This window comes from Hyposmocoma kahamanoa, unplaced genomic scaffold (genome assembly GCF_003589595.1).
Source record: "Hyposmocoma kahamanoa isolate Upper Pololo Valley unplaced genomic scaffold, ASM358959v1 64, whole genome shotgun sequence".
NCBI classification, from domain to species: Eukaryota; Metazoa; Arthropoda; class Insecta; order Lepidoptera; family Cosmopterigidae; genus Hyposmocoma; species Hyposmocoma kahamanoa.
The window spans coordinates 23,135,892-23,162,401 of NW_020653852.1; the positions used below are offsets into that span (position 1 = coordinate 23,135,892).

Consider the following 26,510-nt stretch of genomic DNA (forward strand, 5'->3'; position numbering starts at 1 on the left):
ATATCTAGAATAAACTTAAGAACACTAGTTTTTAGAGTATTAATAGACTTTACTGGAAGTGTGAACGATTTGACTAAAAATAATCATTGTTCTACAGATGAACTTAAAATAAGAACTATAAGAGTAAATCTTAAGAGAGATTACACTTAATTAAGTTGTATGGTATTAAGAAGGTTTTAAAATTTTGACGAGTGAAATAACTCTATAAGAACAAATTCTTTTTTCTAAAACCATTTATAGATAACTATTATCGAAAATCTATACCATATCAAGACTGTTTATAGATATAACAGTTTTAAGGCGTTTATAGTGTGCTCCTTGGGAGTGGCACTTCAATTGTCATGCACAGGCGTGTCGCTTAGCACCAGGCGCACGACTTGTTCGTGCCGTCACTTCTAATGACAAAAACAAATCGCAAATGTGAAACTTATTAGTTACACATTTGCGATTTATATATATCAAGAATTAAAGGTATCAAGTGTATCAATTAAATAAAGTTTAATCTATTGACTAAAGTCTATTTAGGTATAAGAACAAGAGCAAGATGAATGTATAACGGCGTGTCTCTCCTCACTTACCAGCTATTGAGTATATCGTCACAATTTCAGCCGAAAGACTACTGCTGGACATACAATATAATATACAATATCCCCCAAAGATCGCAAGACATAAGATTGTACTCAGCCTTTAAAAGCGATTGTTCTCGATTAATCGGCGTACATTTCTTTTACCTTCTTTTTGTATAATGAAACTCATCGATAGAGCGGATTTGAAGCAATGCATCAAGCTAAACATTGACGTGTTTTGTCCCGTTGCTCTATATTTGAATAAAAGTGTATAGCTTGATGTGCTGTTGACGGTACACAAACTCAAGATATGAAATTTGTCGATACGAGTAACTGTTAGTAGTGGGACAACATTATGTGTCAAGTGTCTCCAGCTCAAATAATATTATAAATTCGAGTGTTTGAATGTTCATATATTCGTAAGTTAATCACAACGAAACTGCTAATTCGATTTCACACAACTTTGTGGTCTGTCAGTTTTATTGTATTGTGTTTGTATTGTTTGAATCATATTAAAAGGTACTATTTGTACAAGCAGAAAACAATCTTCATGCGTCGATTAAGGGGAAGTGACGTTGTGCATTAATTATAGCTATTACAAAGCTATGCGAGCTATGTACCGAAGTACATATTAAATTTATAACGATATCACACACAGAGACACAGCTAACCAGCGGGGTAGAAAACCGATAGCCTTGTAGTGGAAATATTAAATGAAATCGTTCACGGTTGAGCACTGTAGTACTATATACAACTTGGGGTTTCCACTCTGATTGTATGTCGTAGTCACTACTGCATCCTTTCCTTTCGTATTTCCTTAAAAAAGACCCGTCGCCAGCAGCGAGATGTGTAGAATTTGTTACAATACAGAATGAATGTACAAAGTATCTAAATAATTGTAAAACATGATCAGCGCAGTCTCTTTGTGGCTGTCGCGAAACCTTCTTGGTTAAACTTTTTTTATTTTCCTTAATGATGTATGTCACTTTTGTCTGTGTACCTTAGAGGATGGAGTGTAGGTACCTTAGAGGATGGAAAAAAAAGCTGTGTACTATCATGCCATGAAACTAATATTAAAAAAATTCAGTGTGTTCTATGGGAGCAAAGGCTGCGGCCTGCCGTATCCTCTGTCCATATTAGAAACTGAAATAATCCCGAACAGTGGCAATTCTTTCTGAATTATTGTGATGAGTCTTAATTAACCAGGAAGAAGGTAAGTGAAGATATCGGACTCTCTCCAAAATAGACACCCGTACCCAGAAACAAGAATTTTTTCTACTGCACCTTATAACTAGGTGTTGTATATATATATGGAAATAAAGAATTCCTATTACTATGCGACATGCACTGTATTTAATAATACGGCATGAACAACAGAAACTTATTTTAACAATAACATGTAGAAAATTAATAACCCTTTGGCAACCAAGTCTAAACGATTGGTTAGACCGTTTTCTAGGTAGCCTTTGTTAGGTAACCTAGGTCGCAGTTAGTACTTCATATAAGTGTCTGTTCATAGGGTTGATTTTCATGCGATTGAAACAAAGTCACAGTGGAGAAAATAAAAAAACATGGCGAGTGTTTCATGTTTAAATTTTTTCGTTGTTTTTACTATTATTTACGTGACATGTTACCTGATAATGAAACTACATAATGAATATATATAAGGTTAAATGCAAACCATCTACTTTATGTGTCCTACCCACCAAACCACCTACTTTTAATGTTCTACCCATTAAAACACATACGTGTTCTACCCACCACATTTTATTTTATTGTAATACAATCATATATTACAATTGTTGTTGTTTTTATGGCAATCAATGTGACGGACCTATGACCTACCCATCCGTAGTATCGGAGATCTTAGTTTGCGAACTAGGCACTACTTTTTACTTGTTTTATGAACTTTGCAATAAACTTATTATTATTATTAGTGTAGTAACTTCTATGAATAAAAAAATTTTGACATAAATTACATTCGGTCATTTGAAACAGACTTGATAGGTAAGTATTAGTTTTGTATTTTGCATTGACTTACAATTATATGGACGTCGGGTCCGCGCTAAAAAGTGTCCGCACTTGTAATAAATAATAATAATAACGCACACACTCAACATAGCCCCGCACTAGGGAAACCCTGTGTCGCGGGTGCCATGGACACACACATAGACAACCACAAATTACACCCAAACTCACGAGAGATATAATTGTAGGCCATACAACTATTTCTCTCGGCCCGGGAATCGAACCTGGGACCTCTGCGTGGCAGTCCGGCATGGTAACCATTCGGCCACGGAGGCAGTTTAAAGCGCTAAAATCGTATACAGAGCGCCAAACTCCGCTTAAGTCTTCATTTGTTCTACTGACAGCGCGATACTGCGATGACATAACAATTTAAATTTCGAATAGGTTGACTTGGGACATTTTTTTCGTGGTTTTTGTATTAGACCCGTCGTCCATTTATTTGTAAGTCAATGGTATTTTGTTTATCTGTTGTTTTGAAAAATAGATAAAAACATAATGTGTTGGTACGTACGTTGTAGTAGTACGGAGAGATTTCAATATTCTCGGACTTAACATCTCTAACAACTGTTACTGTTTCCCAAAACAACTGTTCGGAAAATCAGTTCAGTGACATTGAAGATGCGACTTTATTTAAAGTACGAAAACTAGACAACAAGAATTACAAATCCGTACAATTTAATCAACAAAGATATTAATTATGATTGGACCAATGTTGTATACTGAAAATTAACCATTTTTTCGAATTTAAACAAATGAAGACATCGTTTTGCTAGCTGTGACCTCGGGACACGTAAACGGCCCGAAACGTTGGTTTGTTTGAAAAAAAAACAAATATAATAGATTTAGCTCCGAAAATAACGATTTCCAATCTGTAACAGTCTCGAAAACCACAAATCTAGAATAATAATATAAATAAAAATAAAATAGTTTATTCTCATACAACAAAGTCCGTACAAGTTAGTAACATGACACACTTTGTAACTATGTTAGTATTAAGGGGCCTTCAGACGGAGATGGTGACGGCGGTCTTGTTTGTAGAATCATATCATAGAATTAGATTAGAAATAACACCGCTGACACCAAGGCTGTGTCACTGGGTCGGTGGGTTCGGTCTGTAGACCTCTTTAGGATTAGCAGGTACAGTACAAGTCACTCCACTAATTAATTAATCAATTACTTACAGCGAAGAGGATGAACCCAGTCACCCAGGCGACTCACTGCCTCATACGTAGAACGGGCAACTCTGCGAACCTCCGAAATACAGCTGCAGAAACAGGGGAGCCTCAACAAGGTAATGTTGTCTATTTATCGATAAATTGTATTAGTCAGGAAGTCCTTATTATTTAAACGACTTTTTTTTTGTTATAATATCAAGTGACGGGACGAACAAGTCGTGCGCCTGATGGTAAGTAGGATGGTTAACGTAGTAACAGGCGTGTGCCTGTCCATAACAACTGCAGTGCCCTCAGAGCACTTTATTTAGTTTTCTCACTTTTGTAATTTTTAGACAAAGTATGAATTAATTATCGGGCAAATGTCACATAATTATCAAAGACAATAAATATCTTGATATTTCGAACCGCGATTAAAAGGTTCACGTTGCTTAGGCTTTATCAACTGAGCAAAATTTATCATAATTATACTACGCTTAACATAATTGACGTCGATAAACGTCGCTTAAAACTGCGACATAATACTCAAAACAAGGCTACGGGGTGATCACGAATGTGACAAAAAACTATCACTTAAAAAAAACTATGACTTATGTCAAAGTTTTGCAAACTCTCAATATGTTTTAGAAAACAAAGCGCATCAACTCAGCTGGAAATAGACCAAAGCGCCGGACACCATCGATTGGTGACGTCACAGCCGGCGATTTATAACAACATGGATACTTGATACAGGAGAACTATTATTATAACAGGAAGGGACAAATTGCTTTGTAAGTGCAAGCTTCAGCAGGACCACTCATTCCTAAGAGGAAATCCGTGTCCAACTTTGCAATGTTATAGGTTAATACAATGGAGTTCAAGTATGTGAGTAGCAACCTAACGACATTTTTGTATCCCGTCCGTATGTATATATTTTTGGTAAATAATAAAGATTGTGAAAAACATATGAAATTGCAGCGAATTAAGACTAATTGTAATACAGACTAAGCTGCGTTAAAATGACTTCTACTGAAAAACAAACGCAGAATATTCGGACAAAATTAATTATGCTTAGAAAACAATTGTGCGTTTCACTGCCCACAATAATATTCTTTGTGGTCAAAACAAGAAACTTCAATAGATCGAATCACTGTCTCTGAAGATACAGGTTCACCTAGTTTGAGAGACAAGGTCGTACATTGCTGGCTTCCCTGATCCACAATAAAACAGTGCCATCGTTACTGGAAATAGACTTTTTGTACGTATTTATGTAATTTGTATTTGTGGTAAAAAATAAATTATTATTATTATTTATTCAACAAGAATTTGTTAAACATCACAATTGTACGAAAAAAACTGCACTTCCAAACACTATACTAAACTTTAAAGCAAATACTTACCAAAGTACTACCCGTGTTGTCACTCATAAATAATATTTCCATATGATGGAATAATTTAACAAGTACCAAATGAAACGTATAAGGACACATTTAAATTTATAATATTGGAGTTACGATAAAAATGAGTACCAATAGTTTTCGGTAAAATATAAAATTAAGTTGACAAAGTATTACGGAGTATTACGTCAGCAAGAGTTTTTGGAACTTTCGGTATTTCATTCGGTTGTTTCCGTATTTTGAGATTTATTTGCACAAAAGTTTTCAATAAGTAGCTTACTAATGATAATAATATTCATATTTGAATAAGTTAATTTGTAATTTAGGTACTATTTAGAGTTTCTGTTACAATCCTGTATTTTTCAACCATATACAACTCGGGCGCCGGTCGATGCTCGATGCTCCATCTGGTAGAAAACAACCGCCTGTGGACATTTGTCAAGTAGTGGAAGTACCCATAGTGACTTTTGCAGTACTTTGAATTCGTAGGAAAATAAAAGTAAAAATCAAACACCTTAGGGCAATTAATTATAGGCGCCACTGCTGGGCAGAGGTTTCTTTTAGTCCACCGCGCTAGTCCATTGCGGGTTGTGGTCTTCAGGTTTTCAAAGGACTATGAACCTTTTCTCGACGTACAAGTTTCTCTATTAGCGAGACCTACGATCAGCGGTGAACATCATTCAATTGACGATGATAAACTTCTTACTTGACGACATTACTTCTGAGTTGAGTCATAATTTACAGTATTGATAAGATTAAAATGGATAGCAGAGTTATTTGAATGTTTCTTTGCCGTATGTGTCGCAAACATCGACACGTCACTTGGTTTTGCTTGAAAAGCGTTGCAGCACCTCACAGTGCTCGTGAGCTAATGAGCAGTGACGTCACCGCTCTTACGTCAAACGGCCTTTCGGGTGGAGTGTATTGTTTAGTACGTACACATGAATTCCAAATATATAAAATGTAAGTTTTCAGAATTGCTTGGTTAGTAACAAATTCGATAATTTCATTTACTTAAGGAATATTTCGCCCGTTTGCCAGAACAACGTGTTATCTATATATCGCGATGTTCTACAGATAACAAAACGAACACATTGTTCTGGCAAACGGGCGATTTTATCTTTAACTAAAGCACCGGCACGCTATGATGGCCGTTTTGACGTTTGTCCGCTCATCAAGTTTCGTATAAATTCATAACTACGTTGAAGGAGCTCGTTGACGTGCGTTGTTGTTAATAGTGACGTGTAGTAAAATTTATGGACGTAGGCATTAACCTGATGTAGGTATAATTTTACGAGACAACTAGTAATTTGTTTTTCGAAATTAATTTTTTTTCGAAATTAAATGTAATACGATCGTCACTTATTGGATCGCTGTCCAACACAACTTCTACTTCCGACAAACTAAAGTAGAAGTCGTGCTAGAATCGTGTATTGACGATATATTAAGTAAAAAATTTTAATTTTCGTTTTATTAAAACTTTTTAATAAGCTACCTCTTGCAATACTAGTTATAAACCTCATCATTTATAGAAGCGACTCGCATTTGATTATATTTTTTTCGATAATGAATTGAGATTTGACCTCACTATTGTAATCGGTCAAAACGGTGTCTAAAGCGTGTCGGTTCTGAAGTACAAAACGATTTGTCACCTATGGATTAATGCTAACTCAGAATGTTGAATAACTATGTTTATTTTCCGCATAGTTAAAAGCACATTGGCTTACTCTGTGATACTTACATTGCTGTTCTGTCATTGTAATTTTAATGTGCAATAAAGAATATTTCATTCATTCAATCATTCATCGTATAATAAACTCTCTTCTTGTTTGGTAATTTTCATATTGTATTTCATATGCCAGACTGAAGATGGTTTAAAAAAAAAAACCGCTTTGAGATCAGTCTATCTCGTTCGGACGAAAATACCACAGATACTTATACAAATGCTTCAAGTTTCTCACCTCTTTTACATCGGGTGTTAAAAAAGTCAGTCTGCCTACCCGAGTGGGAGATACCCATACTGGTATTCATTAATGTATAATAATAATAATAATAATATGTCATTAATAATAATAATCGGAGGCATGCATAATATTTTTGACATATTATGCATGCCTCCGAAGTTCCGTAATTATTGACATACAATCACAGATAAAAAAATGTAATACTTCCTGGACTCTTTTATTTTTTTATTTTAGTGCGACACACAATGGGCCCAAATTGATAATTCTTGGACATAGGAATAACTTGTGGAGAATCGAGCTATTTTTTTTTATGTGATAGATAATAACATTTCTAACAACTTTTATTCTTGTATAATTTTTTTAAAAGTTGATAGTTTCAGAGAGAAAAAATATTATAGCGCTGCTGCAGCGCGGCTAACATTGCAGCGGCTAATTTGAACGCGCCCTAAGGTAGTAGCACTTGCGATTAAAAACATGTAACAAGGTGCAACACGTTTTGTTTATAATGTACGACGAAATAGTCGGTTACGATAACAAGTGGGGTCGCTCGCTAACGTTATGTTTTTTTAATATTGATTGTGTCCGTTGCACTAAAATATAAAAAACAGTCAAGCTAACGATACACTTGTCTTTTGGTATTTCTATTTGATTTAAGCGGGAAATGTCGACGCGCCCTTGTGCGTTACAGTTTAAAAAAACGCTGTTTACGTAAAAATGTGGCTTACGATAAGTCGGCGGTCATGGCACGACATATTATACAAATTACTCGTGTAAGATTGGATACTACATATACAGTTTAATACAATTTCGAGTAACAATGTTTCTTATTGTACCTCGATCGATGCTTGACATTCTGCAAAAGCAGCCAGCATAGTTGCAAATATTAGTTATAACATTATATTATTACTAAAATACACTATTTTACAAATTTTTTTTATAATAACGCGCACACTCAACTTAGCCCCGCACTAGAGAAACCCTGTGTCGCGGGTGCCATGGATACACACTTAGACAACCACAAATTACACCCAAACTCACGAGAGAAATAAATGTAGGCCATACATATATTTCTCCCGGCCCGGTAATCGAACCTGGGACCTCTGCGTGGCAGTCCGGCATGGTAACCGTGCGGCCACGGAGGCAGTTAACTTTGTACGTGCTCACAAGTAGAAATACATATAACTACGAATGTAAATAACTTAGTTAACATTATTAATACATAAACCGAACACTAGAAAAAAAAAATTCGATCCGGCTGGATTCGAACCGACGTTTTCCAGCAAACTGTCCCAGAAGCTAAGCCAAAAAGTCGAACACAAACCTAAAAAAAATATCTGCAACAAACACATAGAATTCGTAATGTCCGCTGATTCGTTCCGTGGCTTCGTTGACGTCTGTCATCTTTGCATTAATAATTATAACAATCTCGTGGAGTAATTTCACAAAATTAATTGACTATCATGGTGGTCAAACATCGTGACATTCAATAAAAAAGACTTAAAGAAAACTTAATTATCACTCAAACAATATCCGCGTAAGGCATATTCCAAGTGTCAGTAATTTGTAAACGGACCACTATTAAAGCCTGACTCCCTCGAATGTCGTTGAACGAAAACTATTAATTAGTTAAGTAACATTTAATGCAATTTCAGTTATTTACAAAGTACCCAACACAGCTGAAGGGCGGCGGCGGTAATGCTTGTTAAATGTAATTGAATCTCCTAAACAAAAAATACACAAAATATGTTAAATGAAGTTACGACAAGATTACTTTTAATTTACCCGAACGCCCATTGACTAGCGAGAGAGATGGGTGGCAAATAGCTTCAGAAGACGAACAAGTGAAACAGCAACAGTTTGCACAAACTTGGAATAAATTCTGTCATCCGTGACCATAGACGAAAAAACCAAGTTAGTTGGTTCTCTCGTCAGTTGCCGTGACCGTAGTAGCTGTAATGAACTCGAAACGTTGGTTTGTTTGAAAAAACAAATACACGTTCTTAAGGGTCGTATTCTAGAACTCTACTCAATGCTCGAGTCAGGACTTGAGTATGATTCAAAGCACTAGAAATCATACTCAAGTCCTTGCCATTAGGGTCGTATTTCCAGTGCTTGAAATCATACTCAAGTCTGCTCAAATCCTGATTTGAGCATTGAATACAGTTCTGGAATACGACTCCAACTCTCGTTTCATTTCTAGATTCGAAATGTTTATTTTAGACGAAAATTAAACTAGCGCAGTACTTAGTTGAATCATAATTTACATTTAGAACCAAATTTTGATTATAAATTTAATAATGAAACGAAAAATGGCGCATAACTGGAGGCTACTTCTAAATTTAATTATATTTAGAAAATTCGCACAAGAGACTAATACTCAAGAAACGCTCTTCTTCTTTTGTTGAATTGTATGTCGAATAAAGTAACCACGATTTGACTAAACTGAAGAAATAATGAGACCAAAAAAAGTCAACGGTATCCACGATAGGCAACGATAGACAACGGTATTCTCCTAACACGGCATGTTTTAGTAATCCAAATAGGTATTGTTCTGCGACTTATGACAGTTAACAAAATTTTATTCGCACGAATTTGAGTAACAGATAATACTTTGAAACATGTAATAGGTGTGACGTCTCCTGTCGTACTTTGTGCACAGTGTCCTTATCAGATACTCGGACGGCGCGGCCGGAATCGTTGCTGACAGCGTAGGGGGAGTCACACCGGCTGCTGTCGACTCGCAGCAAATATTCGATAAGATTACTGGTTGCGAATCGCCTTGTTTACCTGACCAGCTACACGACTATGATATCATGTTGCACATGTTTAAATGGAAAATAAAACAGATTTCTCTAGAAAAATCTGTCTAGCTTGTTGAAATGTTGTTTCCATTTTGTTTTCATACTACGTACTCTTTCTGAGACTATGGTTTTGTAAAAAATTTATTTTTACTTTTATTTATTACACTACAACAAGATGACAGATGGATTAAGGCGATAAATAAGTCGTCAGGCGTCTAAGGCCTGGGTACAGGAATGTCGGGCGTCCGGGGCGAGATGGCAGACGACGCCGTAAGGGTCGCGGGGCGAACCTGGACGAGATTAGAGCAGCACCGAGAGGAGTGGCACACAAACTTGGAGGCCTATACCTAGCAGTTGGTGAAGTCAGGCTGTATAAGTATAATAAATATTCAAAATCACAATTTACACTTGCATCTTTATTAATATGTAGTCACACTCTCGCATACACGTACACGTCGAACTCGTTATTTTGGATGCATTATTTACCCTTCATTATAAATGAATATTTTTGGTCATAGTCCTTCCATATATTTTTGCTTACAAATAACTTCTACATTTAGTCCCTCTCGTTGGTTCTGACTGAGAACCAGCACCTTATGGAACTTCGGCGTATGCAGAGTCGGCACCCTTTCAAAGCTATAACAAAATAAAACGTTTTTACTTTTATATTTAATCCATGTAAGTGTCTTATTAGCGAGTAGACTAAAATAAGGGGAACAATATCTATTAGTAAAGAGCATTTATTTCCCCTCGTTGAGGTCTTTTCCAGTAATAAGGTTTGCCATCCAAAGGAGAAGTTGTCAACATCCAGTTACAATGTTCGTGTCCATTTTTCTTTTCGTCTATATTAAGCTCTTTGTACATTATTTGTTTAATGCTATGTAGATTCAAACAGAGATTTCTAAAATAAAAACGCAAACACGCTCCAGTGCAGCAGCTATCGTGAAATATATAAATAAATAAGGGATGTCATGTTTTGTACACATTGCCAGTAATAAAACGCCAAAAGTGATGCTTCAAAAAATAACAATTTTTAATTAATTCAATAAATATTTGTTTTTCTATCCACATTTACAAAACTTTAATTAAACACTGCAGTGATCAAAACGTACATTTTAAATTATAACAACGGGTAGATGTCATTATTGTTCTACTATGATAAATGTAATTATATTAGATTTTCTAACTACCTTACAGCTATTGGTGTTTCTCACAATTATTGTTTCTGTTCATTACAATCCATTCATTTCGTCAATGTCAATTGGTTTTTGTACGATATAATCGTATATAAATACCGCCCGTCCAATTTCCAAAATATTTCTCTTTAAGTATAACTTCTCGATAGTGAGCAGAATTGTTTGAATGGATCAGTGGATATAACGTTACCACACACATGTACGTTGCAAATATTAAATGAAGAATAGACGGATGGCTCGCTGTCACTCTAAGGGACAGCATCCTAAAATTCGGAGAAGTAAAGTTTTTTTTACATTTAAGTTGTAATACATAGGATCGTTTAAATTAAAATAGCGTTTAGATTAAAATAGCTACGACTAATAACGTGGCATTGTACATAATTATTCGAATAAGCAACGGTTACGCGCAACCATTTAATAAATATGCATGTTTAAATACATAAGTAAACACTGAAATACGTAGGCCGATGAAGCTATTACAATAACAAATAAGATAGTAGGCTTCTGCGCAGTCTGATAAAAGAAAACGTAACATTAGTGGAATAAGTTAATAAATATACATTATTTTAGGTATGAGATGATGTTACAGGAAAGTAAAACCAGAAATCAGATGAAAAGAGTTCCGCATGCCTTTACGGGTATTTAGAATATAGCAGAAAATGAGCGTCTAATTAAGGCAGGATGGTGCCAACCCTAACGCACGGCGGTGTATGGTGAGTGCGGCAGAAGATGCGTGGTATTGACGAAAACATGGAGGTGTCATAGTGCGAAAGACAATGTAATGACAAGTCCGAAAATGGAATGTCTCTCATGACGATTATGACAGAACGTAACGGCATATATATATGGAGCAAATGTGGCGTAAAGATGGATGTAAAAGGCGGGAAAGGTGGACCTCGGCGTATATAAATCAAGCAAATTAAGGACACAAAATAAACGAGCCTGTTTGGAAAGATTTATGATAGCAAGTGGAGGAAGCGGGAGTTATGAAGGGAAAGTAGGAAAACAAGTGAGGAGATCCATAGTCTCTGCCTACATGTGTCAGGCATCTCGCGACTGTGGCACACGGAGGGAGAGATCTTGAAATATTGTGGAAGATGTTTTGCTTCACCCCGTCGATTTATTGGCAGTTTCACTTTCAAGTTTATTTATTTTTGGAGTTAATTGTATAATTGAGCGGCGCGCCTTTAATTTAACGTACTATGTTGATTAAAAGGAATTGATCCTTATAATTGACACCTTCGATTAGCATCAGAAAAATACAGGATGTTTTTTTGACATTTCATGCCATGAAGCAAAATATCCTGACTTTCCCTCCGTGACCCATATGTCTTACACCCTGTATATCAAACAGGAGTAACGGTATACATACATGTATGACCAAATCGATACCTCCAGTGAACACTACGCCAATTTTAGTATTGGTCATTTTCTGTTATTTTTGTAAACAGACATATTTATTTACTAAATTATGCTCCCTGAATTTTGTGAAAAAAGAAACCAAAAAACAAAATTCGAAAAAAAAACAAAAACTTTTGTGAAAAGACAGAAACAAAAAACAAAATAGGTACAAAAATTAAGTTAGTATTTATTGGAGGTACCGAAATTATAGAAATATTATTATAATGAATGTATTACCCCATATTATTGGCAATATGTTAATGAATAAGTTATCCTGTATTTCATCGGACGGTTGTGGACATGCGTGTATAATGTAAATACTAATCTATGGTATTTGTAGTCTAAAATAACTTACAGTTAGGTTTCTTTTTTTTATATAACAGAACAAAACATTTGTAACATTGCAAAAAGCGCGTTTTTTTAAGTACCGATTGGGGTTTATAAATTTACAATAATAACCGTTACTCGCTTTCATCTTCTAGAGAACAACTTTATGAAAGACAAGTTCAAATGTGCTATCTACAGGTTATTGTATAATATTGTCATATTTTTAAGTACATATTTAATTACACCACAGCAGATTTCCAGCTTCTTTTCACTGAATAATTCGAAATACCCTATAATAATCAAAATTGAGGATTTGCATCTTATACAGGTTGCCATTTTATTTCGTGAAATTTCAAAAACGAAATTCAGCATAATGAATAGCAGTATGTTAAATTAGTGAAAACAGTTTTTAGCCCGTTTATTTTTCTATTTTTAAAATGTATTTTTAACGTAAGTATGAATATCGTATAGAATTACGAGAAATAAAATAACCAGCCTGTATATGAATAACTTTAAAAAATCCTTATGCCAACACAGTATTTTATTCTTAGAACAATGTGTTTGAATTAAACTGTATGAAACGTTTGCCCTCTGCGTGTCGCTTTGGTTCCGCAGCGTTCAGGTCAACAATTAACTACACGTATAACATTAGTCAAACATCATTCCAACGTAGTTTTTTGGGTAGAGTAGACGTCGATCGCATTTGCAAAATAATGCTCGGTGATTACTTTTTAGATTATTTAAAAATGGTATTGATGAAAAAATCATTTGTGTTTATAATATCAATTGAACATTAATTATTTGTTCCAAACATGAATTCAATCAGTCGTAACTATGAAACTATTATAAATGAACTGCAGACAGAGACAATTTACATCTTTGTTTTTCTATTTGTTTTGTTGTATTGTATTGTATGAGGTGGACAACTTCCTATCTTTTCTACATAAGTTTATTTTATAGTGACCTTCTCTATCAACGTATTGGTTATGCGGCGGCACTATGACCTGTTCAAGCAATCTCGCATAGGGACCTACTCAGTCTGGTCCTGACCCCAGATCAGCCCGTTTACACGGACTTCATACGGTTCTCAGAACGCTAGTGCCTTAGGTGAGCCGCCCCTTGTGCACGTACAGTACCCTCCCCATTCTACAGATAGGTGCCGGATTTGAGAACAAGCTCACTTCCCATTGTGCTCTGCTTACACTCACTTCTCGAAAAACGGTGTCTCTCCAGTTCCCAATAACCTAAGCGGCTAGAGGGTCCGAGGATATCTAGCTCATCCTCTACAAGCTCTCCGAGCTAGTGCCGACGATGCCGGCCACATTATTCTGCGACCAAGTCCAGACATGGCTTCCGACTCAGAGGGCAACTCACGTGGCCCGCGCGTCTCCTCGCTTTAGGCCCTCGTCTAGACCGCTTCTAAGTCGCGCTACTGGACGAATGAAATGCACGAAGTGGACAATGTATTTTTTTTAACCTTTTTATAACCTCGACACATTTAGACACTCAAGAAGCGTAATTTTCATTTGTTTTCCGTTTAACGATTTGCCGCCTACTGACAATGGTTTTGTTAACCTCGTGTGTACTCTGGTTAATTACTTAACATAATACTGGTACTGTGACCCTTCTTTGTACATTGTATCACAATTCGGCCTTTAACAGCGCAAACAAAAGTACCCAAACACGTTTATGCTAATATTCTTTCATTAGAGATTCTTTCACACATTCATTTTAATTATAATGAAATAGACTTCACAAAACATTACGGTGCTCACGATATTTTTTCTAAGTGTGAAACAGTAAATTCATAGAGTTTATGCAATAGCAATAGCACAACACATGTATAATGCTGAACTGGATATTGTTACGAACCCAATTACGAATGTCACCCGCTAGTGTAGGTGGTAGGTACACTCAAATGTGTCACAATATTTTTTATAATGGTCACGCACGCCTGATTTCTGGATGCTAAAGTCAACATTTGTGATGGCTCTGCGGGAGTACTTTTAAGTGAGTTTATACGCAAACAAACGTTCGCAGAACTCAGCCTGGCGCCTAATAAGAAAGTAACAAAGGCAGACGACAAAATAACATGACTAAGTTAAGTTCGTAGAATACATTTTACTTTATGTCCTTGGCGTGGGGCCTGGCGATCCATAACATAGGTTTTATCTAGCTTGGAAACCAGTCTTCCACTATACTTATTGCCTACTTTCTAGAAAATGGCACGGTGGTGACAGTGAGCTATTGTCAGAAATAAACAATTTATTATTGGTGGTATTGTATTCTGTTCCTAGATGATTATCAAACGTACGACAATTGAAAAATAACGGTTTTCGCACAATTTCACAGCACACTAGGACACTAATTGAAATGGAACATTTACGATAGCTTATCACTACATACATACATATGTACGTAGGTCATTCACGTTAGGTAAGTGGGTTATTCTAAGCTTGAAATAAAAACGCCAACGCATTGGTAAAATTAAAATAAAGGTCAGTTAAAAATAATCCATACACACACAGCAGGTGGCTTACGCCTCTTTGCCTTGAAGCATGGAACAATGGAGTTGATTCTGTAAATCGGTAAAGATTGTAGTCGCTTATCCTAATATGTACTTAATACTTACATATTGTGTGTTTGGAATGAACGGACATTAATGCAGGCAAACAAATTACAGACATTACAAAAGGTGTTGAATAAAACATCGTGAGACAAGAGGTTACACTAACTTTTTCACCAGAACTGAGTAGGTAAACTAATCATAGCCTATACGTATGTATATATTTTTGTTCCCCATAAATGCAATAGAGTTCAACTGCATACATAGAACTCAATAGATATATAGTTTTTGGAGCTCGCTGAGTACAACTATTATTTAAAAAGTACATCAATTGCAACAAATGATTCCGTTAAGATCTACCTAGACTCTGAAACGTTTATAACTAAACTAAGCGTAAAATATTTGTTATAAAAACGGCTCCATCAAACAGAAAAAGAAAAACACAACAATTAATTAATTAAAAAACGAAATTCATTCACGAATATTGAGTAACACAATGTACCTAATATTTATTGAAAGCATAAGACTGCCCGCAATAAAACTAATAAACTATGATTTAATAACAAACTTTTTGCCTGATTGCGAATCGCAATCCCTATCTGATGAACCCGTAACAAAAAGCGAAGTTGACATGCAATTGCTGAATCTTCTTCAGTACTTAACTAAATGGTTTAACGACGGTAAGTACATTTATTTACATGTACAGACATAAAAGCCCAAATATTTCAATATTATTCCATTACACTAGATTCCAAAGTAAACTTACACTATCAAGGCCTCGAGCTTCAAGCACATTTGACATAACCTAATACAGACTTTAAAATTTCACTGGCACATCGAATTCCACGTCTACGTTTCAGGTTCAACTTCCTGTTTTCGGGTCTCGTGTAAATAATGGCACAGACTCCGCAGATCGTAAGTTTCTCGTGTCGAGAACGATGTGATCTTTGGTTCATTTCCACAGCCAACCAATTTCTTCTCAAGGCACTCTTTCCGCGTCTCCATCAAGTATCTCTTCTCGGGGTCCATGTATGCTGACGCTTCTGCCAACTTGCTTCGATGTCCATGGACAACAACAGCGTCGTACTCGCTGAGAGGTAGAAATCCCTTATTGTTCGTGATGAAGCAGTTCCCGCAGTGTCGCTTGACGAACACGTCGGAGCCTTCCGCGTCCGAAAACACACGTGTATTTGATATTAAATAAATCAACACGTATTTGTCGCCAATGCGCAGATCTTCTTTCACAAAGTTGTACATGGGCTCCGGCCGCGCGATTGTTGACAGGAAGAAATATATGAATGAATACAAAAGCAGGACGATCACAGTTTTTTGGAATTTCGACACTTGCCGCCAACACATATTGGGCGCATGTCGTCGGCGTGTCGTGTCGCGTGTCGCGTGTCGTGCGCGCCGCGGACGTCTCGTCCCGCCCGCGTCCGGGGCGGTTTGAGAACAAATGAGTGCCGGTCGATATACCGACACCCCTCTTGTACTTCATAACAACCTAAATCCAACCTAGCATCACGCAATACACAGTCTAAATTCCATTGGCGCTGGCATAAACAACCTGTATCACGCCAGTCGTCGCCCATGCGGTTTAATTTTATCACAAACCAAAAGCGACTTTAAGGAGTTTGTTCAGAGTAGAATTTTGTATTATGAGAATGGAGAGGTCGAAATGACGTGTTGATGACGTAATGCGTCTGCACAGAGGAATGCGAGGCTAGGAAAGCACTTGAAAAAATAAATAAGGCAAGTGTTTGCATTAGAAACAATGTAAAAAGAAACTAATTTATATTCCATTAACGTTGATGTGCCTTATCAGCTGATTCGATCAATATAAGTAGAGAGCAACTCGAGCAGCGCGATAAAGGCAAATATCAATAACAATATCACCGATAAAGCGACAGAATGACAGTGGTGACAGCTATAGAAAAGACCCGTGACGATCCTTGTTCGTTGTTGCCCTGATGACGATACAATATTTTGTTAATAGAGAATGAACTAAATCAGCTATTTCTGACGCGCATATTCCCGTCATCTTTCCACAGCTGGGCACGGGTTTCTTGCGATGATTTCGATTACAGTCAGTCACGCCGGCACTTTGCGAGTTGGAAACTTAACACGTTTTCTAAGGGTGTGAACCTACTTCGATACGCGGGTTACATCACGGTTCAGGATGTTTTCCTTCCCACAAGTTACAAGTCTGTGCAGTCGACGTCTCGATTGAAAGGCGACCGTTTTCCGAAAATGATGATAAGAAAAAAGAATAGAGAGACGACTTCGCGACCACGAAAACGTGAAATATTTTACAATTTTTCGAACTATCAGTGGGTTGGAAAAATACAGTTTTTGACGATTTTATTATTGGAAACTTATACATGAACACTATGCCACTTAATCTGCTTGTCTTAAGAAAATGCAAATATATACAAGTACCCACTGGACGTTACTCACTCCCGACGGAAGCTAGACAACGTTTATTAATGATTTCGAAGAATTCTTATCGATTCCGTTCTGATGTATGTATATTGCTAACTGATATCTACTTGGAAAGTAAGTACTTTAAAACCATAGATTATAAAGGAACTTTCATTACCTTCTGTAATTTACATTATACAGGGGATATTTCTATAAAAGGTATAAAAGTAATGCTGGTAGCAGATTTTCCATTATTTATTTGCATTAAAAATAGAGAATATATGTGTAACCATAAAAATGGCAATTTAATAAGGTTGTCATGAATTGGTATCTTCGTTAGGTTGATACTCATCTTACAATGTCATACAAATGGAACGACGAATAATAGTTACTTGCGTTTTAAACACTTCGAACGTATTTGTACGAGAAATTCGTTCTCTTTTTAAAACTGCTAGTCAAAGTATGTCCGTTCAATTCCTTTTTATTCCGTTCATAACCGACCGTTCAGAAATCAATAGTTACGATTAAAGTTACCTATCAAAAGTAAATACAATCCTAACAATCCCGCATCTACAGTTCAACGACTTTGTAGTTAGTGGAAATATCCTTAAAATTACAAGTATTTATTTTCCTTATAACCTAAATACAATTCCAACTTCTTCCACCGTCAATGTAATTATTTAAGTTTCAATGTTCATTGCGTCAAATCCCGAGATCTTTTAAAACACGTTTCGTTTATAATTTTGAAACTGCCAGAAAAACTTAACAGTGGGGCTACCTGATAATGTTAATTTTTGTTATATTTTTGATAAAAACCGTGAAGTTTTGTATACGATGTCCATTACGTGCTAAATAAGTCGGATGTTACGCTGGCTTTCAAACGCACCATGAAACGTATGACAATGATTGCAAAGATCTGTTTCAATCGATGCTCCGTAAATAACACATGTATGCCATATGGAAATTCAGAGCTATCGTTGCGGGTTTTTCTAAATTTAAAATCACATCTAGATAATTTAAGAAGTGGTTTAAACCGACACGATCAATTGAAATATAACAAATTACCTAATGATAAAGCTCCTCTCGATTTACTTCTTTTGAGGTAAATTCAATACGTATCTTATCCTTTTTAAAGTATGAAGATACTCCGACCGGATTAACATGTCATATATACAACCACGTCCGCTTCCTACTCGGATAGGCAGAGACTATAGACCTCCACCCATGTAATCGTATGTATTATTATTATTTACATAAGTAATTGGTTTTAATATGCGATGCCAATCTCTGAATACGTATGCAACGCGTGTCGCGCATCGCAGTCGGCAGGACAATTGTTAGACATTCTAGTACAACTCTGTTACTAAAATGAGTTATAGACAATCAACTCAATTACAGCGCCTGTAGTCATTCCTTTTCCTGTGGCATCTCTCTTCTTCACACAATCCCTGATAATTGAATTTTCTCTAAAAACCATAAATCTTGCCGTAACTTGACAACAAGTTGTGTAACGTGTTATCACAAACACCCACCTTATTCTATCACGGTTTATCTCCGTGTAAGGGAAAAGGATGCCATGATTTACATTTATTACATGGCGTGTGTCCGGATATTAAAGTGACCGCTAATCTAATCCATTTCCTATGTAATAGGATATTTGCAATCGACAGACACAATCGTATCCTGCAGTACCTTTATAACGTTACTCACATACCCGACGATAAAGTGACGATGTTATGTGCTATTACCATATTCAGAGAACAGTTAATCGTGCGGTAAGTCCATTACATTTAATCTGAAGAAGTTTCGAAACTCTGGTCGTTTTTGCTGTCAATAGAAAATATTATAACGGTGAGTGTGCGGCACAGACCTTACCTAGGTATCCAATAATTAAAATGAGTAATAATTTTCTAAAACCGTTAGGTCAGGGAAACTCCATTGCATAATACTTTTTCCGCATGATTAGCCAAGGATTTTCCCTCGTAATTGTTACTTAACGGACATCGCCATCTAGATGGCAAGAGTTGAACTATTATAAACACTACATTGAGCTACTTTTTAGATGCCACAACTCGCTACTAGATGGCACTCGCTTTCTGTTGAATAAATATCAGAGTTTGAATAGACACATAATTAGGCCTATATAGAAAACGTTTGTTTTGAAACGTCTTTGAATGACTTTGAATAGGTAAGCAAGTGCAGCAACTCATGAGTAGCACTTACTTGTGAAGATATTGTATATTTTCTTGTTTTGAATCCGCGTCAAGATGTAGTGAGCACAATACGAATGATAGATAATTATCTCCGGTTAAAATTTACGACCGTTAAATCTCCTATTAATTATCGGAAACCACAAAGCCTTGTCATTATGCGGTGCGATTAAAACCGTGCCGCACATGTTTTCTGCTTTTTTGGCAATTACCCAGATTTTCAAGGCTCGTATATTGCTTTTTGTAATGGTGGGTAATAGATTTCTGGGCCTATTTTATTTACGTAGGTATTTCAAATAAGTGTGCACCCCTTCTGAAAATTGATAGGTAAGTCTACACAGTGTCTTTTTTTCTACCTGTTTGGGATAGATAAACATCCAAATTGTCGTTGGTGCAACACCCGAACCTTTCAAGAATACGCCAGAGTTTCGTGCTAGTACTTCTCAGGGAATTCTGATTTCCGAATGACCAATGGCGTTCAATCAATATGACAATTTGAAGTGTAATTTGCTTACCTATGAAACAGAGATTTATTTCACTTAGACTCGCCACTACACAGGACTTGACACAGGAGATAATAAAAATCGGTTCTCACTACCCAAAGTATATTGAGAAAGAAAAACGCTTTCTTCTTTCATTAAAATAATTGCTCCTTAAGTAAGATTTAGGCGCTATTTATAAAAGTGAACGTTCATCAGAAGTCGGTTAAGTATGTCAAAACGTCATTATCAACCATCTGTCTCCTTTAAGGAGAGAGCTTAGGCTATAACGAACTATAACCGCGAAGGTTTGGCACTCTACGCGTTTTCCAGGGATTGTGAACCTTCTTCAAAAAGCAGAATTCATCACGAAGAAGTAAAACACTTCACTGTTAGCGAGAGACATTTACTAAACATTCACCGACGACGTCTCGAATCCTTCACATACCTTTTAATTACAATGCATTCATCTACAATCCTCTAGTGTACGTCACAATGTTAGGTAGTCCCCAATCACACCCTGTTCCATCTTAAATCTAAGACCAAGCCAAGACAATAACGATAAGCTTTTGTACAACAATAATCCCGAATAATCTCCACATCAGCGTAACGTCCAACTGTCCAACGACGGGCCCGGTCGGCGGTCGATCGGACCCACTTAAATTACGCAGTGCAAAGATAAAGACGGGGGTTTGTCCGGCGACAGGGCACTTGCAAGTTTAGGGTGATGCCCGTCTCGAGACGTAGGGCTCCAATTGTTTTATATATTGAAATGGGAGGCATGGTTCAGTGTTGCATTACGTTATTTATTTTTTGTATATTGGTACAGTATAAACCGTGAATTCAAACCAATATTAATAAATCTTTTGGTTCTTTCAGGAACTACATGTTACGATAAAAATAGCCGAATTCAACTCTACCATTGAAATAAAGATAAATATTTATTTCCTTATGGTTTAACCGCTGAAAAGTAAGTGTGAATTTGTTTAACTTTAACAAGCATTACAATAGGAGTAAACCATTCCCGTGACAGCTACGTGTTCATTTGCCAAATTAATTAAGATTTTAATTTAAGGCATTACCTAATAAAAATATATATTGTACTTACATACAATAAGATAACTGGTTGGTATGTATATTTATAAGAATAAGAATATAGGTGAACCGTTAAAAAATAATTTGCACACAAGCCGTTGTGAAATCTAAACTTGTGGTACTTGGCAGAGATAAGCTTTTTGGGTACTATCACTGACACTCGAATAAAACCTAAGTACATAAAATTAAAAAATAAATAAAAATAAACATGAGCAACTTCTGAGAAGTCCCTAACTGGCCGCCGAGACAAATCGTCCGCGATAAGACTTCACGACGCAGCTGTCGATTCCGGCACGGAACAAATCCCGGGAATCGCGGGATTATTGCCGGGACAAGGAACGGTCACTTTGACCCTTCAGATACTAATTGAAGCTTCTGTAAAACTTTCTCATAAAATGCCAATTTATACGATGAACCAGCTTTGTTTTGTACCTTAGATTCGTTTGTACGAGTCTTGAATTACGTAGCATTTTCCAATGATTGCTCACTGGCATGTTCGTAAGAAAATGTTACAACAAAAATGACAATACCTGCCCATTGCTGTGCTCACAAGTAGTTTAGTTTCTTACCTGAAATAAAGATATATATACATTAGTTTTCAATACAATGAATTTAAAAATTTACAAAAATAATAATAGTGAAAAACCAGACGGAGAAATGCTAATTCGAATTCATTTGATAGTTCCAATATAATTATTTAGTTACCAGTAGATCTCCTTGTGAAAGAATTCATCCAGGGAAGTTCTGTCACCTTATTTATTTTTGCCTCCAAATAATAATGTCAGCATTAGTGTAATCCGGTTTTGAAGGGAAGTGTGCTGGTGAAATTACAGGCACATGGGACTTCTCAACTTATGTCTCAGGTAGGTGGATCTAGTGCCAAGTGTTTGCCCAATAGAAGGTAGGATACCAAGTACGAATCAATACATGTACCTACAGTGTAGTATGTACGTCTAACCTACTACAAAAACTGTTTCAAACCAGATGAGTTTTTTTTCTTTTAAATAAAATTGTGTAGCCAATGAAAGCTTTAACAAAATTGCACAAATGAAACCAGGATTGAAAAAGTCGCTTTAATAAAACAAGAACGTCGTATGTATACGAAACATCCATGCAAAAACTTTTTGTTTGATAAGAAACATTTACATACATATCAAGTCAACATATTTCAATAATTGTGGGACATTTTAGAAAAAAAATTTATTTGTGTTCAAAATTAGATTTTTGTTCACCACAAGTTTTTCTGGAATACATTCAGTCACACTCAGTATACAAACGCGTAAATCGATAAACAAAATTCTTTGTTTGAAATTATACCTTAAATATTTACATTAGCGTTTAGCAGTGCCTCTCTTTATTTATCTTTTCTGATCTCCTTACTTGGAATGCGCTCTTCTAGTAATTAATAGGTGAATACAAACACGGTATCAAATTTCATGTACTTCAGCTTGATTCTGATGCTGATTGAGTATCCCTAATGAGGGGCAACCCAAAAGTGATGTAGGTTTTACGCGTAGCACGCTTTCGGAGCGAGTTTCCAATGCGCATGAATACGTGTTCCATCCTAGTGCAGAGAACGGATCGCCTCAGAGAGAGAGTAACCTGGTCTGTGGTTTTAGCCTAGAGTTTCGTTCCAAGCAGGCATAACGCGATTTGGGCACCCCAGACTTTTTTGAAAAATGGATGTAAACTATTTCCGACATTTATCCACGATATAAAAGCAAGTAACCATTAGTAAAGAAAAAGTAAATACTGCGCGTGATTCGAATAGGAACTTGACGAGGCAAGAAAACTGTCAACCAAGATTATGCTAACAATTTATTGATTGTACTATTATCAGAACGATAAAAAAAAAACGAGAGAAAATGGCTTAAAACCCCGACGAGGCATAAATAAATAAACAAGGCTTAAAATAAAGGTTTTATCTATAATGTAGGCGTTAGAGGACGCACAATTTTAATTCATAATAAACTTAAACCACCAGCAATGGATGCATAGTAATCCGTTGGGTTAAATACTGTGCTAAATACATTGCCGTGTCTCCACGCAGCGCGTAATTACCGCACATTAGGCACACGATTAGTTGCCTTATTAATGATAGGGGTAAACGCATTCTGTACTAGAGGAGATTTCATCCATGGTTTCAATTTTTTTTATATACGTTCTGAATATCACTTCCTTTCTACGAATCCAGTATGAGAAAACCCGTGTTCATTCATAACTTCATTTAATTACCGACGTTCATTCAACGAGGTTATGAAATAACAGAAATTACTAAATCATCACCTCCGAAACTACCAATTTGAGGAAACGTCAAAGTAATTAAAAATACTTTGTTGCGAATATTCTCACAAAACTGTTATTAGCACGGTGATAAAATAAATGGCAACATTGTCAAGAGGCATTTGTAGGTTAACGCGTCCGCAAAATGGCTGACACCATGAAATGGCGTCTGTTCATGATGTGTGTTTTAGGTCTAGCTTTGAAAGTTGAAAAAGTTACTTCTTCGCAAGAGATATTGAAAAAAATGACAATGGGTTTCTCTAAAGTCTTGGAACAATGTAAAACTGAGGTAAGAAAGTATATTAATAGAATAATAATATTATAAGAATAATAATATTGCTACCTGTTACTTTTACTTTTTGCACATATCGGGCACCAAATTTGTCAAATAAGGTCATCGAATCAGAATATAAACTATAATTATAATATAACATCTTTAACCTAAAATAACTCCATGGCTCAGGGATTTAATTTGGTTTTTTGTTCTTTTTAAATATAAATTTTTAGTAATTTCATACGCTTGTTTTAAATGCCAGATGAACCTTTCGGACCACGTGATGCAGGACTTCTACAATTTCTGGCGGGAGGAGTATGACCTGGTAAACACTGAAATGGGCTGTGCCATCATGTGCATGGCGGCCAAGTTCGACCTCATCACCGACGATATGAAACTGCATCACGGCAAAGCGCACGAATTCGCAAAGTCACATGGCGCTGGTAAGCAGGGATCAAAAAACGAAATTTATACTATATACCGTTCAAGTTTACCTACCATAAACTGGATAACAGTAATATAATATAATATAATAATAACGCACACATTCATCGCTCCGCACTAGGGAAACCAACTATCGCGGGTGCCATGGATACGCATAGACAATCAAAAATTACATAAAACTCACGAGAGACATAAACGTAAGCCTAGACTCGAATCCGTTCGGCCACAGGCAGTGGAAGAAAATAGTTTTTGAAAAGGTCTATGGATTGACCACTTTTTATTGCTCCACTCTCATTACGTTGTACTGGCACTCCCGAATACTTATCACGAGAGAGTTAGCAAGACGCATACTTACGTGCATGGACTTTGAACTTAATGTTTCGGTTAAACTCTAAATTATAAAAAAAAACCAATCTTTTGAGGTTGTGGTTCGTGGAATTCCATCTATTTGCCAAGTTTTTTTTTAAATTCAGATTCATCCCTTACTTTGCCATTGTTGGGGGTGGAATATTTTCTTCAAATTTTAAATGGGACCAATAATGAGTTATTCTCTTTCCAACAAAAAAGAATCATCAAAATCACACAAAACAACATACACACAAAGAAAAATAGAATTGTGAGCCTCCTCCTTTTTTTTAAGTCGGTTAAGAAGTACTTTTTCACCCACGATTCTCTGATGTTCATCTGTATTAGTACTTTTTGCTTGTCCACCAGACGACGACATAGCGAAGCAACTGGTCGGGCTGATCCACGAGTGCGAGAAGATCCATATGGGCATCACCGATGACTGCAGGAAGGTGTTGGAGATAGCTAAGTGCTTCCGCACTAAAATCCATGGCCTCAAATGGGCACCTACTTTGGAGGTTGTGCTTGAGGAGGTCATGACTGAGGTTTAAGAGGGAAATAAGAAAATTAGGGGATTTTGTAAGAAGATACATTCAAAGCGAAACTTGTACACCTCTTGCCACTTTACGATTTTCATAACATATTTCCAAAGTGTTTCAAAGTTTAGCTTTGTTTCTGGAGCTGTAATGCTCAAAGATGTCTACGAACAAGTTGCAACCTACATACGTAGGTAATAACAGTCATCTTTTTATAAAATCCTATTTCAAAACTGTACCCGATTTAACGACTTTTGGCATTCATATGGGATTTTGAGCATGATGGCGACTGTTTAGCCCTTTTGCATTATTCATTAAAGACGCTTCTCCCAAACTCTCGGTAAGTTGCCTACTATAAGTTATGTTTTTAGTTATATTATGAAATAAGATATATAGAAATAGCTGTACACTGCACATACAGAGCAAGAGAAAGAAATTAGAGGAATAAGAAGTAAGACAATGTTTTATTTACTCGCACATGGTGGAAGGAAATAAAATAGTTTATACTGTTGTATTGTTATTAATTATACTTTCTACATTTCTAATATGACCTGACAAGGTTAATTTTCGTTGTAAGTCGACGATATAGTTAAATAAAGTAATGTTTCGTGAAATGCTTCTAAAAATTACCCAGTTGAAGTACGTTTAATCCAATTCTTTCACTTGTGTACTTTTAAAGTCAATGCAAGATATCGGGGCGCTATCGCTAGGGTTAATAAAATCTATTTTATATAACCACGAAATGCGTCCAATAGAAAACACCATTCTGTTTTGTTTCGTGAAAATAATAAAGCGGGGCGTAACGACTGAACAAAAGCCGATAATATTCTTCGATATTCGGTTTTTCTAACACAACAATAGTTATTAATTTTTGCAGCATTGAAAGAACGTTGTTATGCAAAATAATTATCACCACACATAGTTGTTGTAATAAACATTGCATGAATTCTAGCATTTATCATTCATATATAACTTATGTGCCAGACAACCATATCAATTACCTGGTCTCAAACTTGGGACTGCCCT

At 36.2% G+C, this 26,510-nt stretch overlaps 3 protein-coding genes across 7 annotated transcripts in view; 1 reads left to right on the top strand and 2 right to left on the bottom strand.

Moving 5' to 3' along the window:
• LOC113231081 (protein prickle-like) overlaps positions 1–26,510 on the bottom strand; it is a 423,515-nt gene that overhangs the window by 262,833 nt on the left and 134,172 nt on the right. The gene's annotated exons all lie outside the window — the stretch shown is intronic.
• LOC113231085 lies at positions 10,911–16,843 on the bottom strand. Its single transcript, XM_026465257.1, has 2 exons — positions 13,968–16,843; positions 10,911–13,933 (listed from the first exon to the last, which is right to left on the bottom strand). The coding sequence occupies exon 1, from the start codon at positions 16,754–16,756 to the stop codon at positions 16,247–16,249; it is 510 nt and encodes a 169-aa protein (XP_026321042.1). The 5' UTR covers positions 16,757–16,843; the 3' UTR covers positions 10,911–13,933; positions 13,968–16,246.
• On the top strand, positions 24,031–25,863 carry LOC113231087 (general odorant-binding protein 1-like). The gene is made up of 3 exons (XM_026465259.1): positions 24,031–24,174; positions 24,422–24,602; positions 25,318–25,863. Exons 1-3 carry the CDS (start codon positions 24,031–24,033, stop codon positions 25,497–25,499), a joined length of 507 nt encoding a protein of 168 aa, XP_026321044.1. The 3' UTR covers positions 25,500–25,863.

Bases quoted from the DNA above. Each gene is read 5' to 3' on its own strand.
- LOC113231085 (XM_026465257.1), bottom strand. From the start codon at position 16,756: ATGTGTTGGCGGCAAGTGTCGAAATTCCAAAAAACTGTGATCGTCCTG.
- LOC113231087 (XM_026465259.1), top strand. From the start codon at position 24,031: ATGGCTGACACCATGAAATGGCGTCTGTTCATGATGTGTGTTTTAGGT. The intron at 24,175-24,421 runs GTAAGAAAGTAT...TTTAAATGCCAG, and splicing joins TGGAACAATGTAAAACTGAG to ATGAACCTTTCGGACCACGT. The intron at 24,603-25,317 runs GTAAGCAGGGAT...CTTGTCCACCAG, and splicing joins CGCAAAGTCACATGGCGCTG to ACGACGACATAGCGAAGCAA.